The following is an 18,924-nucleotide window of genomic DNA, read 5'->3' as shown; positions in this document are numbered from 1 at the left end:
TGGCCTCATACTCGGCCTCATTGTTAGTCAATTTTGTAGTTCTGATAGACTGTCTAACTACATTACCGGTGGGTTATCTTAGTACGATACCTAGTCCGGACCCCTTCGCGTTCAAAGCATCGTCCGTAAAGAGGGTCCAGACTCCCAAAGATGTCCCTGATTTTATCAGTAGTTCTTTCTCAATCTCGGGTACGAAGGCCGGCGTAAAGTTAGCCACGAAGTCCGCCAAGATTTGATGGCGGTTCAGGGTCGATACTCAATATCGTACCCACTGATTTCTATGGCCCATTTGGACAATCGACCCGAAAGCTCGGGTTTGTTTAAAATATTTCGAAGAGGATAAGTTGTTACAACACATATCGGATGACATTGGAAATATGGTTTTAGTTTCCTAGAGGCTCTTATTAAAGCAAGCGCTAATTTTTCTAAGTGTGGATATCTAGTTTCGGCCTCACCTAAGGTCCGACTGAAATAATAAATAGGGAATTACGTACCTTGTTCTTCTCGGACCAGGACTCCACTTACTGCTATCTCCGAGACAGCTAAGTACAGGTAAAGTTGTTCGTTCACTTTCGAGGTATGAAGTAAATACAGCTTTAGTTCCTCCAAGGCCTGCTGGCATTCTAGAGTCTGGATTGAATTTCGAATCCAAGCTTAGTCTATGAATGGTGATTTCCGGTGGGATCCCTGTCATGTCAAGATGAGACCAAGCAAAACAGTCCATATTAGGTATAAGAAATTGAATAAGCTTTTTCCTGAGCTCGGGACTTAACCATGTGCCCAGGTATACCTTTTGTTCGGGAAGATGTTCAATTAATATGATTTGCTCCAGTTCTTCGACCGTTGATTTGGTAGCATCGGAATCATCGGGGACCACGAAGGATCGAGGGATCCCATAATCATCATCTTCGTCAGTCTTTTGCTTCTCTAGTTGGGTCGAGGCCGACGTTTGTGATTGCTATTTGGTATCCCATTTTTCCTTCGAATTTGATCCTTTTGTCGATGAGAGTGATGATATCGGAATCACTTCATCGATGACAAGCATTTCCTTTGCGACTGGTTGCTCTCCGTAGATTGTTTTTAATCCCTCTGGTGTTGAGAATTTTAGAATCTGGTGAAGGGCCGAGGGTACTGCTCTCGTGTTGTGGATCCACGGCCTCCCGAACAGGGCGTTATACCTCATGTCGCCCTCGATCATATGAAAATTCGTTTCTTGGATGGTCCCGGCCATGTTTACTGGCAGAATTATCTCGCTCTTAGTAATTTCACATGCCATATTGAATCTATTTAGTACCAGGGTTGCGGACATGATCTGGTCTTGTAGATCGAGTTGCTCTACGACCCTCGATCGAATGATATTGGCTGAACTACCTGGATCAATTAACACACGCTTAACTTGAGTTTTATTCATAAGTACAAATATTATCAGTGTATCGTTATGGGGCTGCATGATTCCTTCTGCGTCTTTGTCATTGAAGGACAAGGTTCCTTTAGGTATGTAATCATGAGCTCGAGATCGCTTCTCTCTTACAATCGACATCTTAGTGCGTTTAAGCACTGGCCCATGGGGGACATCGATCCCTCCGATGATCATGTGGATAATGTGTTGTGGCTCTTCTTGTTTGTTTTATCTATTGAACTCTTTGTTTTTGTAAAGAGTCTTGGCCCGGTCACTTAAAAACTCTCGAAGGTGCCCTTCATTGAATAACTAGCTACTTCTTCTCTCAATTGCCTTCAATCTTCCGTTATGTGGCTATGGGTGCCATGATATTTGCATATTTGATTGGGATTTCTCTGGGCTGGATCGGTCTGCAGAGGTCGAGGCCATTTAGTATATTTGATGCATCCTATAGCTTATACGATGGCGGATGCATCAATGTTGAAGTTATACTCTGATAACTGCGGTGCTTCCTTAGGTTCGATATGCCTGTCGAAACCATTCTTGTTCATCAGCCCTCGAGACCCTTGGCCTCGATCACTTCTCCTTTCACCTCGTACGGAGTTGCGTCCTGGTTCGCTGCCCCTACGATCTTCATTATACGGCTGGTATCAGTCCCTGTTCAACCTTGGTTCTCGGTCGATGTCCCTTTTAATAACGAACCCAGAACCCAACTGGTCGTCTTCAACTCTAATCTTCGATTGATATCGATTATGTACATCGGCCCAGGTAACAACCGGGTATTCGATCAAGTTTTGCTTCAACTGTCACAAATTCATCGAGCTTCGTTCGTTCAGTCCTTGGGTGAAATATTGAACGGCCCAATCGTCCGTGACAGGTGGTAGATCCATTTGTTCTATTTGGAAACGAGATATAAACTCTCTTAGCATCTCGTTATCTTTTTGCCTTACCTTGAAAAGGTCCGACTTCCTAGTCTCGACCTTTATGGCTCCGGCGTGTGCTTTTACAAAAGAATCTACAAGCATGGCAAAAGAATCGATATAGTTAGGTGGTAAATTATGATACCATATCATTGCTCCCTTTGACAGGGTTTTCCCGAATTTCTTTAATAATACGGATCCGATCTCGTCGTACTCTAGATCGTTCCCTTTAATCGCACACGTGTAGGAGGTGACATGCTCGTTGGGGCCGGTCGTTCCATTATACTTGAGAATTTTGAGCATGCAAAACTTCTTGGGGATCGGTTTGGGAGCCGCACTCGGGGGGAAGGGCTTTTGTACGAACCTTTTGGAATCCAAACTCTTCAATATTGGTAGTGCCCCCGGGATCTGATCAACCCTGGAGTTATAAGTTTCCACCTTCTTGTCGTTTTCTTCAATCTTCTTTTCCCCCGATTCAACTCGCTTTGTTAGTTCCTCGAGCATATTTATAATTTCGGGGTTAGTCCCCGATTCTTGTTCATTTGACCTTACTACAGCTGGTCCCGTTCCGTTGGTGACTTCTCGGGGTGGACCGAGCTCAGGCCTGCTCGGTTCCTGGGTTTGGCTCTGCAACTGAGCTATCGCTACCTGTTGAGTTTGCAACATTTCGGAAATCATACGTAGGTTGATCCGGTCTTCTCCAGCATTTTGGGTATTTCGAACTGCAGATCGAGTTCCACCATGAATGGTATTTTCGGGGTCGGAATGTTGGTTCGCTTCAATGGCCACATGTAAATTAATGTCAATTGGATCTACGGCCAGAGTTCCAACGGGGTCAACGAGTGGCCTTTCATCCCCGGGCGTCAGGTTGTTATTCTCACCTTCATGGCCAGTTTCGTTGTCGATAGGTAGGGCCATTAATTGAGAGTTCATCATTTTTAACCTGAAATCAAAGATACTTCCAAGAGCAAGTGTAAAATAGTGCGTTTTATAGAGATTCGTACCAAATAACCACTATTATCCTTAGCCCCACGGTGGGCGCCAAACTGTTTACCTGAAAAACGGATAGAGTTGAATTTATACGTAGTTCTAAGGATACGTGATATAAATTGATACAAATTGGGAAAGATATGTAAATGAATATTGAAATTAGTTATAAAAGAAATGAATACAAACCGAATGAACTAGTTAGCCTAAGCCTTCAAGTTTTATCACCTCCAAATTGAGTGAAGAACGATTGGTAGAAGAAACAATATGACTAAATATCAAAAGCCAAAAAAGGATAGTATTTGCTTGATGTTCTGTATATCTCAGAATGAATGTGTCCTCTCTACAAATGATAACAACTTTTAATATAGTGGAGGAATTCCAATTTGGATATAATTAAAAATACATATTGGGGATCTCATGATAGATTAATTAATTAGTTTTTTCTTGATTCAAGCCGAGATTTCTGCCGAGATTCTCCCCCTAATTGCGGCTATAATGGCTTTTTTGTTTCTTGGCTCGATCTTGATCTTGGCCGATCTCGATCCTGATTGGTTTCTGGGGCTTGAGCTCGATCTTGGCCGATCTCTATTTGTTTGACCTCGATGTCTCGAGCTCGATCTTGATCGATATCGATCTAGATTGATTTTTGGGGTTCGAGCTCGACAATCAAATTCCGCATCATGGCTCGATATTACAATGACAATCTCGAAGGGTAAACCCGATTTTGATAGTATGGTGTAAGAAAGGCAAAAGCATAAAAGTCAAGACGTCAAGACTGACTAGTAACCATGAATCAGTAGAGAGATAAAACAAAACCAATGCGTTTCCTTGCAACTTCACTACTTCCAACTTCTCTCAAACAATAAGGTTTTAGATTATTTAACTAAATACAATCTAACCGGCAAAAATTAATCTGAATTGACAAATTAAACTTGTTTAGTTCATATGTCATGCTTTCATAAGCAAATAATCATTTCAAAATTGTATTCCTTGTCTTTTAAAGAAAAGATAGACAAAGAATCAATTTTTTTTTTTTTAATGATAGACTATTAAAAGAAAATGATAAGACTATTAAAAGAATATCGATGTTGTCTGGTCTGACTTTAATTAATGAAATACAAATTCAGAAATCAACAAACAAAATGAGATTATCATCATGTAATAGATTCTATCATAACTGATTAATTAAAATGTTTTTTTCTTTTTTTTCTTACATTCAAAAAAATAATAGCAACAAGAATATAACAAAATTCCTTTGCAGAAAGTAAGGGCAAATATCACTTTTAGTCTGCGTCAGAAACTATTTACATTCCGAAATCGAAAAAGTATATAAAATTTATATAATTTTTGTATATAATATATATATAAAAAAAATATATAAAAAAATATTTTCGACTATTATTCGAGAGCGGCTATCATTTTCTCAAACAGTGAGCAAACATCTCTGTCCCTTTTATTTTAGTGATGACATCTAGGCAATAACTAGAAAATCTTTTAGGAGTACTAAATTCTGATGTTTCTAGGAAATAACCTAAATATTTCTTAATTATCAAAATTACATTATCCTAAATTGTCATCTAAGTAGCTTCTTGAGGCACGTTCCTATTTGATTCCTCTTTGTTAGTTGATTTATAAAGTCAGCCGCCTTAACAAAATCCAGGAACAGGAAAAAGAACCTAACCTTTTGACTCTAGGCACACACCCTCTTACACAACAAGACAAACTACACAGATCATCAATCATTACAAAAACTCTTTAAAATGGTTTCTTGAATCAAAGGTCCTCCTTTTGATAGATCGCTAAAAGATGAAGGGTGATTTGTGGATTGTGTGTTTGTTGTTCTGTCTCTTTTCTTGGGTAGTTTCAATGTCCTCAGCTCAAAATAGCAGAAATCTGTCTGCAACTTGTCCCTTAGATTTTGGCTATGTTCTAAGAGTTCCATGGTCCAGTTCTAAATGCAAAGTTCTGAATTCAACTCCTCAGATTTCCAATGGTTCTGATATTCCTACATCAAGCAAAGGCCAGTGTTGTCAGAACCTTTTGTCCCTTTTTGGTGTTGCTATGGCTCAACATCTTAAAGAAACCTCCCTTTTCCATCTGCCCAATTTGGAAACTTCTGTTTCTTGCATCCAAGAATTCCAATCAAAGCTCAATTCTTTGTCTCTGCCTTCAAATCTTTCCTCTTTCTGTTTTGACCCTTCTCAGTTTGTCATCACACCAAATATTTGTGCTTCAATTCAGACCACAAAAGATTGGACTAAAAAGCTGGGGCCTTCAACTGTTTTGGATTCTGGTTGTAGGTCTGATCTTGAGGATTTTACTGCCTGTGATGGATGTGTAGCAGCTGGCCTTAGAGTTCAGCAACAGTTGATTGCAATTGATGGTAATAAATCTCATTCCACTGATTGTTTTTACTTCACAGTTTTGTATGCTGCTGGAATTGTCAATGAGTTTGGTCCTGAAAGTACTGGTGCCATATCATGTATTTTTAGTATTGATTTGAATGAAAGTTCATCAAGTAAGAGACATTTAGCTTTAATCTTTGGGTTGGCTGGAGCTGGTATTGCAATATTATGCATGTCTATTATGTTGGGATTGTATTACTGGTGGAACAAAAGGTGGAGGAAAAATGATGATGTGGAAATGGAAGATACAGTGTCTAGGCGAAGAATGAGGCCTAAAACTGCTGTTTGGTTCAAAATTCAGGAGCTTGAGAAGGCAACAGATAATTTTACCCAAAAGAATTTTATAGGGAGAGGTGGATTTGGAGTAGTCTATAAAGGAACATTAGCAGATGGTACTGTTGTTGCTGTCAAAAAGGTTATAGAATCTGATTTTCAAGAAAAAGATGAATTTTGCAATGAGGTTGAGATCATAAGTAACTTGAAGCATCGTAATCTTGTGCCGCTTAGAGGGTGTTGTGTGACTGATGAGAATCGGATTGAAAGTGGGGAGAGTGAAAGATACCTGGTTTATGACTACATGCCCAGTGGAAATCTTGATGATCACTTGTTTCATGTAAATCAAGATGGAAAGATGAAGCAACCGTTGACTTGGCCTCAGAGAAAAAACATAATTTTGGATGTGGCAAAAGGATTAGCTTATCTGCATTATGGGGTAAAGCCAGCAATTTATCACAGGGACATTAAAGCAACGAATATACTGTTAGATGCTGATATGAGAGCAAGAGTGGCTGATTTTGGGTTGGTTAAGCAAAGTAGAGAAGGACAGTCTCATCTTACCACCCGTGTAGCAGGAACACATGGTTACTTAGCTCCCGAATATGCTCTCTATGGGCAATTGACTGAGAAGAGCGATGTTTATAGCTTTGGAGTTGTTGTTTTGGAAATAATGTGTGGAAGAAAGGTCCTTGATTTCACTTCAGGGTCGCCTCGTGCTTTTCTGATCACAGATTGGGCTTGGTCGAAGGTAAAAGCTGGAAAGATAAATGAAGTTTTGGATGCTGTCCTAGTAAAGAATGATGAGGATTCAGGAAACGCAAATCCAAGGTCTATAATGGTAAGATTTCTTCTCGTTGGAATATTGTGCGCCCACGTGATGGTGGCGTTGAGGCCAACTATATTGGATGCACTGAAAATGTTGGAAGGAGATACTGAGGTTCCTGAAATTCCAGATAGGCCAGCACCTCTTGGACATCCTTCATTTTATAATGCTGATGGCAACACATTTAGCATATCACCGGCCTTGAGTTGCTTGCGACTGGCTGCTGGAGACATGCTAAGGTGAAAATATGAGGTTGGGAGAAAGCTAATTGCATTTCTGCTTGAGTTGATTCTCGTAACTGAGTGCCTTGGGAAACTTTTTGATCAAGAATATTAGCTCAGAGACTTCTGTTGCTTTCGGATTTCCAGTCAAAAGGGACATATTTAGAAGTCTTGAGTGTAGAATGAAAACCAGAAACAGCATCTACTTGTACTCCGGCTAAACAAAATAAGAGGACTTGGAGTTCGACTAGATTGCCAATTCAACGGAAACCAAAAGTAATTGAAAAATACTAGAGTATTACATCTTGGCAGATGTAAGAATTTCTTCTTTCTTTGATTCATTCCAACAGCCAAGAGCTCTGACAATCTTCTAGGCAAACATCAGATTTTCTATTGGTTTCCTTTCTTAAGAGGTATATATATCAGACTTTGTAAATACAGTAGTAGCTGATATTCCTCTGTAATATAGCTAGCTTGCTTCATTCAAGGCCATGGTGCTTTGTGTTGCACTCTGTACATTCATATATTTACATGTTTATGTTCAAAGTTCTTGAGACAATATTCCCTACTGTACTGTTTTCTGCCAAGGAGACAGTGAATATTGCCAATTACGCTATGCTAATATCCTGGTTTTCTCTGATTTAATCTACAAGTTTTAATAGTTTAAAGGTGCTAATAATGGTGTAGAATTCAACATTTTACAAATACTTCTTTCTACTACTATATTGTTGTTTCATTCGACATTGTACAAGAAATACTTTTTTTTTTTTTTTGAGAAAAGTTGATGTTATACTTTTTTAGTCACAAGAATTTGTTAAATGATGCATCTATAACTCGAAACCATTTGTCATAGATTGGGTTTCATTGGTCAATGTTCTCCATTATAACTTGAACTGGTAGTGATTGGCCCGCGGGCTCAATTTTCGCATTGCATGGGTTAAATTTTTTATAGCTCATATGTTTTTCTATTAGACTATTAATATGATTAGAAATTTTTAATTATTTATTTAATGTTCCTTAGATAATATAATTTTGCCATACTTGAGATTGAAGTTGCATTCTCATGTTTGTGGTATTTTGAACACTTGGATTTGTCTTTTGCAATGACTTTGTCATTTTACTTAGGCGTAGTTATAATCTGTAAAGGTGTGCTTCAAATCTATGGTACAATTTTGGTCTAACCAATGTCTGTTAATTAACTTAGAATGTATCTATGACATATCTTTCTCTTTTCTAGTATATATATATCATGAATAGCAGCCTAGATGACAATTAGCCGCCATCGTCCTTTTTAGAATAGACAAATTTATTGACGCATGGTATCAACATGGTATATATTATTTCTTTTAGATGTTAATGTTATATATAAATATTTTGATCAAGGTTTTAAAATTCTTCCAATCTCTTGACTGAAAGAACAAGGTTCGTTCTCACTCATTCTCATATTTAGTGACTTTATTTTTTTTCCGATTGTGTATGGTCACAAGACGTAGAGGAAGTAATTGTATTAACTTTTAGCATCCTCTTTGTAATGATTTTGTCAAACCTAATACATCCAACAGCTTGTATTTTGTGGGATGGCTTATGGAGATCTTTTTTAGGTATTTATTATCAACCTCTCATTATTAAGCTAATTAGGGGTTAAAAGAAAAATCCGTGGTAAACAAGCGTATTAATTTTCCACTAAATTATAAAAGAAGTTAGAACAATGAAACAAAATTTAAAAAAAATTCCAGTAATCCAAATGTAGGTGTTTAAAGCTTGTCTCTCTTTACCTTTTGAATTAAGCATGTTCTGTATTAAAGTTATATCTTCGTAAAAGTTTCTCAGTAGTTTAAACTTTTGAATTCCTTACTAACGAAATATCATACAGTGACTCATCCTATTTTTACCGTTACGAAGAAAAAAAAATCATATCTTTGTCTACCTCTGTTGTATATTACATTGGCTCATTTTAGTTGAAGTCGTTTTTAATTGTGTTATAATTAATTAATATACTAAAAAAGAGAACACCTGTGGGGCATTTGTTAGCCCAAAAAACATCACCAGAAATTTAAAGTGCCCATATCGAGTCCGTAAAGCTATTTTCGGAATAAATAATGTGAACCAATCAAAACAAGTCTTTCACAGTAAATTACTAAAATGTCCCCACTATTCAACTTGGATAACCAAGCAGGCATGTTGAGGGAGATGAGTTTCAGGGTGTTATAAAGAAGATCCCTGTGATAGAATCCATCTCTAAAAAAAAAAAATGTAAAGTTATAAATCATCCAAAGTCATTAAAAAGTAAACAAATTATAATTTTGTTAGACTCAATTATTACCTTAAAAACTAAATTTTAAGAAGAGCTCGCTTCATGATTTTGTTGCGCTAATTAACATAAGTATATTTTCCATTTAACTTATATGCTGACAATAAAAAACCTTACCGACAATGTTAACTTGTTTAAAATAGTTATAGATAGATTGCAAATAATACTATTGCCCCTAAAAAAAAATTAAAGATTTTGGCACACATTAAAAAATTATTTAATGGCACTGTTGTAAAAATTATTTAAATAACTTTATCCTTATATCTTTTCTAGTTATTCTTTGTGTGTCTTCATATTTTGTATCATTTATTGGATCAGAATAGAAAAATAATTCTTGGTTTTCCAAAGCAACATTTGTTTGTGTCAAACTAATTTAACTAAAATAAAACCTAAAAATGAATACATCCGTTACAACAAATTTCTTCCTCTGTCTAATCATGCTAACCTTTATATTTTACAAAAATGAGCCTTATTTTGTTGACTATAGTAGTAGTATTAGAAAAGATGCTTACAAGTTTAAAGATGGGAAACACGTTTAAGAAAAAATTTGTGAGAGCACAAATACCCCAAAAAAAAGTTGGAGGTGGAACATGTGAATAGTACGTGTAAAATATGGAGTCAAACTCAAAGTTACCATGTGAAAAGATAGAACTTTTGGGGCCCACAATTCAAACAAGCTATAGTAGATCTACTGTTAGAATAGTAGAAATATCGTGTTGCTCATAGTAGATCGACGCTGTGGACTATTTACCAACTAAGACGTGAATCAGGAAAGGCTGCTAATAAAACATTGTATTAGCATTCCATCTCCAGATAATTATCTCAACTGTGTATTTCAGATCAGTGATTTTTTTATTTTTTTTTGTGGTAACAAATTATATTATATTTTATTTACCAGGGAAAGAAAATATGTACAACAAGAACATCCCAAAATTGCCATACACCATCTTCCCTACTACTACTCCCATCTACCCTTTTCATATTCCATTACATTAGATTCAACATGACAGAATTCCAAGGGATAAAAGTTCAAATTTCTCAGGGGTCCAGCTAGCTTCTTCTTGTTCTTCCCTCGGCATTGAATGTCCTGGACCACAAGTCTACTAATTGTATCAACATTTCTCTTCTTTCCTTGAAATATTCTTTGGTTCCTTGCTTGCCAAATATAATAAGTAAAACTTGCCAATGCCATCCTATATAATTCATCTGCAGCTTTGTTTCCTTTTGCCCAATTGATTGCCCAGTTTTAACTCCTGACTCCATTCCCTTGCATGTCTTTGAACGCCTTGCCAGCTAACTAGTTTAGTCCACAGTTCATTTGAGTAGCTGCACTGGAAGAACAAGTGTTCACCTGATTCATACCCTGCATGTGCAAAGATTAGTGATTCATTGAACCTTTACAATAATCTTTTTATCGATTAAACTACTATGTTTTATTGATCTACAAAAGGTTCAACTTTTAAATGTTTGATTTTGTAGGTTTCAACAACTTACTTAAATTTTCTATACTTTTTCACTAATTTTATATATATATATATATGTTTGTGTGTGATTGTGTGTGTGTGTGTAAAAAGAAAAACTTAAAAATTGTGAGCTTAATTTCAATTGCACTCATATGATGAATGTCGACGAACTTTGCAAGTTGAAAGAGAAGGGACATCTTTGTGAAGAAGAAGATGCATGAGGCAAATGAGGAGAAACCTACTTAAAGAGATGGACAATCTCTGTTGATTTATATACACAAGATTATAAATGAGGAAAACATGTTAATCTATAAGTAGATTTTGATGTTCCAGTACATTTGTAAAGCTAGTTCAGGAAGCAAAAATTTGGGAAAAATGAGGCACCAAATCCATAAAACAACAAGGACACCTATAACATAGAGATCAGAACAAGAGAAAAAACTTACAAGCAACCAAAGAAGACTGATTCACCTAATGGCAAGTCAACTAGTAGAAAGAGATGATGCAGACTGCAGGTTTTTGAGCTCAGCTGCTACCTTCTAGACATCAAAGTAATCTTGAAGTGCTGTCATTTTAATCTTGTTGCATTTCAAGCTTTTAATTGCATCAGCGGTGGCCAAAGCCCTTGCCATTGTTGTTATTACAGGTATCTTGTATGTGAGAGCCATCCTTCTCAGCTTCCGGCCATCAATCTGATCGAGTGTGTCCCCTGAACTTGTGATCACCATCAACTGAATTTGCCCATTGGCAATGAGATCCGCAGCATGTGGCCGCCCTTCATGCATTTTAAGCACTTGCTCCACTGGCATGCCTTCTAATTCGAGTACAAGTGCAGTTCCAGAAGTTGCAATGATTTGAAATCCAAGCCCCAAAAAGGCTCGAGCAATTGTGGTAAGTTGAGGCTTTGTTAATTCATTTAAACTGAGGAATAGAGTGCCCGAAAGTGGCATTTTCTGTCCAGCAGCAATTTGTGCTTGGCAAATGCAATTGATGACTCGTAGTGGATACCCATTACCTCACTGGTGCTTCGCATTTCAGGACCAAGAAGTACATCACATCCTTGGAATTTCTTAAATGGAAGAACAGCTTCTTTAACTGATACATGTCCTGGGATAACCTCTTTGGTGAAGTTTAGGTCATGTAGCGATTTTCCTGACATAACTAGAGAAGCATATTTAGCCAACGGGTGCCCAATCGCCTTGGAAACAAAAGGAACCGTCCGTTATGCACGGGGGTTAGCTTCGAGCAAGAACACCTCACCAGAAGCACTAATGGCATATTGACAATTCATGAGGCCACACACATTTAGCCTTTGCTAATTTCGTAGTCCACGACCTAATAGTTTCCAAGCATGAATCAGAAATTGTTTGTGTCGGAAGCATGCAAGCTGAGTCACCTGAGTGAACCCCAGCCTGCTCAATGTGCTCCATTATTCCACCGATGACCACATTACCATGCAAATCGGCAAGTGCATCAATATCAATCTCTACGGCATCAGTTAAATACTTGTCAATCAGGACAGAGCGCTCCGGATCTACCTTAACAGCATTTTCAAGGTACGTCACTAATTTGTCATTGTTGTAAACTATCTCCATTGCCCGGCCACCTAAGACATAAGAGGGTCGGACGACAACAAGGTATCCTACTTCTGTCGCAATGGCAACAGCATCCTTTTCGCTCTTTGCTATACCCCCTTTTGGCTGCACGATTTGTAGTTCATTCAGGATAGCGTTGAACCTCTCCCTATCTTCAGCCGCATCAATGGAATCAGGTGATGTACCCCAAATGCGAACAAAGTCAGCTCCACTTCTCGTCTTAGGCAGCTCATCCAAGTAATTCTGAATTGGAAGAGCCAGTTTCAATGGGGTTTGACCTCCAAATTGCACAATGATACCGTCAGGTCCTTCCAAGTCGATGATATGAAGAACATCCTCGACTGTCAGAGGCTCGAAGTAGAGACGACCACTTGTGTCATAATCTGTAGAAACTGTCTCAGGATTGGAATTTATGGTAATAGTTTCATAGCCTGCGTCCTGTATAAACCAAAAAAGAAAAGAAGAAAAAAACAAATTTCAAGGTTGGAAAGCAACATAGGAGCAAAGTAGTAACCATAAAACGCCAACTACGAGAACCAAGACAGAACAAAAGAACAATATATTATTTTTCAAATACTCCACATGCGAAGACGAAAACTCTGATTTTTCTATTTTCTGCATTGCGCAATCAGAAATTCATCATTCTAAAAAGGTGAAAATCCATTAACCAATGTTATATTTCTTATTGGAGCCATGCTATAGGAGTCTTCTATATTAAAAGGAACCTGTAGATCGTGCCATTCATTTCCCAGAATTTATCAACTTTTGAATTTCAAAAGTACTGCAGAATAATCAGATAATTTGAAGAAACCTTATCAGAACATAAGCCTCTACTCAGATTCTATTCAAGTTATTCATTGGCAGTTGAAAAAGTATACCCTAAAAGGCAATGCAGCAAAATTTAGACCCTAAATCAATCATAAAGAACCACAAACCTGAAGGGCAAAGGATGCATGACAGCAACAATAATCAAACTCAATACCCTGTCCAATTCGGTTTGGTCCTCCACCTAAAATCAACACTTTCTTCCTATCGGTAGGAGTGATTCACACTCAAGGTCATAAGATGAATACATATAAGGCGTATCAGCCTCAAATTCTGCAGCACAGGTATCAACTCGTTTATATGCTGGTTTCACACCCAAAGACAAACGCCTTGACCGAACCTCCTCCTCACTGGACTTTGTCGCGAAAGCTATCTGTCTGTCACTAAAACCTCTCTTTTTCACTTCATAGAAGTCATCCTTTGTTAAGTCCGACAAACTGAGAGGCAGAAGGAATTGCTCCACATCTACAAGCTCCCTTAGCTGAGTGAGGAACCATTTGTCTATGTAACTGAGCTCAAAGATGTCATCTACCTTCATCCCCCTCTTCATTGCAGCATATACCGCATGGATCCGATCAGGATTAGGAACCCGAAGACTATACTTCAATTTGTCCCAATCCCAGTCCAATTCCTTAACCTGCATCTACCTTCACCCCCCTCTTCATTGCAGCATATACCACATGGATGCGATCAGGATTAGGAACCCGAAGACTATACTTCAATTTGTCCCAATCCCAGTCCAATTCCTTAACCTGGGTACAGCCCCACCCGGAATAACCACATTCTAGAGACCGCACTGCTTTTTGGAAGGATTCTTGGAATGTGCGACCTACTGCCATGGACTCACCGACAGACTTCATCTGAGTTGTCAGTATGGCCTCAGATCCAGGGAATTTCTCAAATGCAAATTTAGGTATCTGGAAAATTTACATTGTTTGGACAACTAACTGTGAATGTATAAATAATGGAGTTCGGAAGGGGGAAAAAAAAAAGGAACAGCAATTTACATCATATCCAGATCATGAAATAATAAAAAATGCCAATTAAAGTATTATCCCGCAACCAGATTTTGAAATAGTGTGTCAAGATTGTAACAACGCTGCATAGACACTCTTGTAAAAACTTGCCAGCAACAATAAGAAAACTACCATAATTCAAAGAACAAATTATAGGAATCAAGCTGATGACAGAGATGTCAGGGATCATTGCCGTTGGTAAGAATCATATGTTCCTGTTTCTTTATCCTACCCTGTCTCTACACAATCCAGGTCGAAATATTAGCCACATTTTCGTCATAACTGGGACCAAATAATTCATTGTAAAAAAAAAAAGGGTGGTGAATATTTCTGGTTGTCAAGTTACACTAGCATGTTATAGAGATGAGTATGTGTGAAGGCCATAAATAGATACCTTAGTAGAAACAAGATACCATTCTTACTCCTATATAACTGAACTGAGACAACCAAATGAATATTATCACATTCTTTTATATAAGTAACAGCTCATTAAATTCCTAGGGATAAAATTAATACATAAGAGAAACATACTACACAAGGCGATCGGAATTTAAGACCAGCAATAAAGTTAAAGATAAAGATACTTGCCTTTGTTACTACATAATCAATGGATGGCTCAAAACTAGCTGGAGTCTTCTTTGTGATATCGTTAGGAATCTGATCCAGAGAGTATCCCACTGATAGCTTAGCAGCCATCTTAGCTATTGGAAAGCCAGTAGCTTTTGAGGCTAAATCCGAAGACCTTGAAACTCTAGGATTCATTTCAATTACCATGACTTCCCCATCAACTGGATTTACAGCAAACTGCACATTAGAACCCCCACACTCAACTCCGATTTCCTTGATGATGGAAATTGAATAATCCCTAAGACGTTGGTACTCTTTCTCTGTCAAAGTCTGAGCAGGAGCCACAGTGATGGAGTCCCCCGTATGAACTCCCATAGGATCAATATTCTCAATTGAACAAATGATAACCACATTGTCAGCCAAGTCCCTCATAACCTCAAGCTCGTATTCTTTCCAACCTAACAAAGACTTCTCAACCAAAACCTGTGATGTCAAACTAGCTGCTAACCCCGATTTCACCGGCTATCTCGATACTCTCCTCCAAAGTATTGCCAATGCCTGAAGGTGGAGTCTTTATCCCAATATTCTTCATTGCCTGCTTAAACAAATCCCTATCCTCCGCCTTCTTTATGGCGCCAAGCTTCGCCCCAATCAACTCGACCCCATACTTATCGAGCACCCCACTCTCCGCCAACACTACAGCTAAATTAAGAGCAGTTTGGCCACCCATTGTGGGCAACAATGCATCAGGCCTCTCTTTCTCTAAGACTTGCTCCACAAGTTCAGGTGTCATTGGCTCAATATAAGTCTTGTCCGCCATCTCGGGATCGGTCATAATCGTTGCAGGGTTCGAATTAATAAGTATAACCTCATACCCTTCTTCCCTAAGAGCCTTACAAGCTTGAGTACCTGAATAATCAAACTCACAAGCTTGTCCTATCACTATTGGCCCTGCACCCAGTATCAAAATCTTCTTTATATCTGTTCTTTTCCCCAATTTCTGCTTTTGAACAACATAATCATTACTGGGGCTTTGCTCATTGACAATCGAAAAATTCACCTTTTTGCGCAAATGGGTGTGACCCAAAACGGATGGCCGAGATTGGAGGTGCAGAAAAGAGGAGCTTTTGTAAACTGCGGATTTCGCAGAGTGGGGAAATAGTGGGAAAAGGTGGGTTTTTGATGAATATATTTTGGAAGGAGCAATAACAGAGGAAGAAGATGAAGAGATGAGCCGATATGAGCATTTTCACAGTGGTTCATACAATAACTCATCTTCATTCAACTTTTTCAAACAAATTGATTAGGGTTTTGTTGATGAATTTAGAGGAGGTGAGCTTTTTAGAGGAGAGTGGAGCCGGGAGAGATGCTGGTTTCAGGTGAGGCTAGGGTTTTAGCTCTTACACAGGTGGTGGATTGCAATCCTAAAATTGCGCCAAAGGTGTTCAAAGATTTTTAATTAATTTTTCAAGTGTCAAGCGGAATTCAGTAATATGTTAGCAGATTGACTTTTACTCTTTAAATGTTCTTTATATCTGTCTACTTTCTTTAAATTAAAGTGAATACTATTTACCAATTGACCTACATGTTTTGATAAAGTTATTTATTATATTTGAATTTTGAATATGATAAATAGATACTAAGGTTTACGTCCCATACCAACTTTGTGGGATTACAATGAAATTTTTGCTATTATTGTTGTTTGTAGTTGCAAGTCAAGAAGTAACTAAACTAAAATATGAGCATCATTGTTTTATTTTTCATAACTCATTTATTTTAAAGCATGTTTGGAAAGCCACTTGGGAATTAAATTTGGGTGTAATTAAGTGTAATTACATAGTTTACATATTTATTTGGCCAAGTAATTATTTGGTCAGTATTTTTCTTTACAAATTTAGGAGAGAGAAAGACCACACTCTTTCTATTCTCTAACCAAAACAGCATCCCAAGATGACCACATCCCCACTCCCGGCAAAGGATCTAACATTCAAAATTCCACCGGAACCACCGGATATTCCTACTGAAGCCCAAAATGATATGGAGGACTCCTCAAAAAAAACTCCTTTGAGGAAATCCTATTGGAAAAGAACCTAGTCTATTCCACCTCTTATGAGTTAAATCACCCTCCGCTACCCAGGCCTCTGTTCGAATTGAATGCGGGGATATCCCCATTCCTTATCAAAAGAAGGCAAAAATAGATTATACCACCCCGGGAAACACTCCCTAATAATAAAACTATATGGGGAAAATCCCACATCAGTTGTTGCGAGCAAAGGTTGCACAACTATGGAAGCCCATTGAACCTCTAATTCTCATAGATCTGGGGTGGGACTTCTTCGTTGTGAAATTCAGACTAGAAAAGAGCATGAATAAAATTCTAATTGAGGGACCATGGTTTGTGACTGGCCATTTTCTATCTATAAGCCGGTGGGAGCCAAATTTTGTTACGGTAGAGTCCAAATTATCTACAACGGCAATTTGGATCAGGCTACCACAATTACCAATAGAATTCTACGACAAATCAATCCTAGAACAAGTGGGAAACATGATTGGTAAGCTCCTGAAAATCGACACATGCACTTCATCCACTCTTTGTGGGAGGTATGTCAGGATTTGTGTCCGAGTCCTTCTTGATATCCCGTCACCACCTCCGTTACCATTGGCACCCATAACCAACCCATATGAGAGAGAAGGGATCATTTGCAATGGATGTGGGATAATTAGTCATACCTTGAGAAACTATTCATTCTTATCTAAACCTAAAAAATATAATAGTTAGTTAGAACCTACCAACACTCCCCTCAACGAAGGCATGTTCTAGACGAGGACTCATTATGGCGGACAGTCCCCTTCACGAAGAACAAACGAGGCATGCACAAAGGTGATCGCCCACAACGACATACCAGACCAATGGTAGAGGCGACCCAAACCCAGGTAAAATGGTTTAGCGACGCCACAAGTACGTTCCTTGATCTTTCAACCACCACCAACAACGGGAGCATCCCCAAGGCCCATAAAGAAATTGACCTGATTAACCAGTTGGGCTCTTATGGGCGGGCATTAGGGAACCATCAAGAATTGAGGTCGTCCTGGCCCAATTATGACAAAAGCCTAACCCATAACATGGGCTTAGTCCAACCTGGTGGCTTTCCACACGCCAAAATCACAGGTTTGAAGAGGCATCTGCCCAACTCGGGCACTATCTCCAAAGATATCATTTCGGGGAATATTTTCACCCACACAATAAAAAATTAGACACCAAAAAAGGGAATAAAGATTCCATCATCAATTTTGACTTTGTCTCCTCCAAAACGGGTACTCTTACACAAAATGAAAGTATATCCTTTTTGGAAAAGGATATCATGTCAGTGCAAACTCATTCCCAAGGTGGCCCACTCGCCCCCGAAAGGCCACAATAACGAGTATGCACCCTCACCACACTCAACTCACCCAATCCCTTCTCTGATTATGTCTCTCCCAATATAGATAATCGAGTGCCGGTAACAAATCAAATTCCCACTACCATCAGTGAGATGACACTGCTTGTTAATCCCTCAAGATCGACTGCAGAAGCAAAACCTCCCTACATGAAATCCAACGGAAAAGAGATGGCTTATAGCCAAACTCCCCTTAGTCCTGTGGCCAATCCAAACAAAGCCAGCAGACTCTTCGAAGAATAAGTCATAAATGGAAAACCACAATACCTCCACCCAAGTCCAAGCCACGGCTACGTTAACCATCTCCTCCACCCCACTACTATGGATCACACGTCGGAATCATGGCTAAAGATGGCACTACAAAGACACTCTCAAAATCTCCAGATGATGGTGGGGGCTGTCCCGATTGAAATAACCATCTAAAAACCTCGCTACCTAGCACGCATGGCGACCCATCTGCTTCATCAGGGTTTGAAAATCTTTGGAGACCAATTGTGGATGTCCACGCTGCTACAACCTCAGCACATGGGGAACCAACAACCCCTGTCAATGGAGGAACTCAATAACCTCACGAGTCAGCTTTGCCAGATCATGCCATTCTTCTCTCTCATGAACCTGGAAGCCCTAATCCTATCACCTTTCTTCATACTTTGGACACTAGTAGTTCAAATCCCAC

The 18,924-nt window shown here is 38.6% G+C and overlaps 1 protein-coding gene and 1 pseudogene across 1 annotated transcript; one reads left to right on the top strand and one right to left on the bottom strand.

Annotated features, from left to right (window-relative positions):
- Window positions 1-4,947: 4,947 nt before the first annotated feature.
- On the top strand, window positions 4,948-7,656 carry LOC107827256 (putative receptor-like protein kinase At1g11050). Its single transcript, XM_016654354.2, has one exon. It carries the CDS (start codon window positions 5,116-5,118, stop codon window positions 7,054-7,056), a length of 1,941 nt encoding a protein of 646 aa, XP_016509840.1. The 5' UTR covers window positions 4,948-5,115; the 3' UTR covers window positions 7,057-7,656.
- A 3,603-nt stretch (window positions 7,657-11,259) lies between these two features.
- On the bottom strand, window positions 11,260-16,238 carry LOC107827257 (carbamoyl phosphate synthase arginine-specific large chain, chloroplastic-like; annotated as a pseudogene).
- Window positions 16,239-18,924: the final 2,686 nt, after the last annotated feature.

This window comes from Nicotiana tabacum, chromosome 19 (assembly GCF_000715075.1).
Source record: "Nicotiana tabacum cultivar K326 chromosome 19, ASM71507v2, whole genome shotgun sequence".
NCBI classification, from domain to species: domain Eukaryota; kingdom Viridiplantae; phylum Streptophyta; class Magnoliopsida; order Solanales; family Solanaceae; genus Nicotiana; species Nicotiana tabacum.
Note: the sequence above shows the minus strand (reverse complement) of the source record. Positions and strands in the feature narration are given on the sequence as shown.

Excerpts from the sequence above, each read along its gene's own strand:
- LOC107827256 (XM_016654354.2), top strand. The coding sequence starts at position 5,116 with ATGAAGGGTGATTTGTGGATTGTGTGTTTGTTGTTCTGTCTCTTTTCT.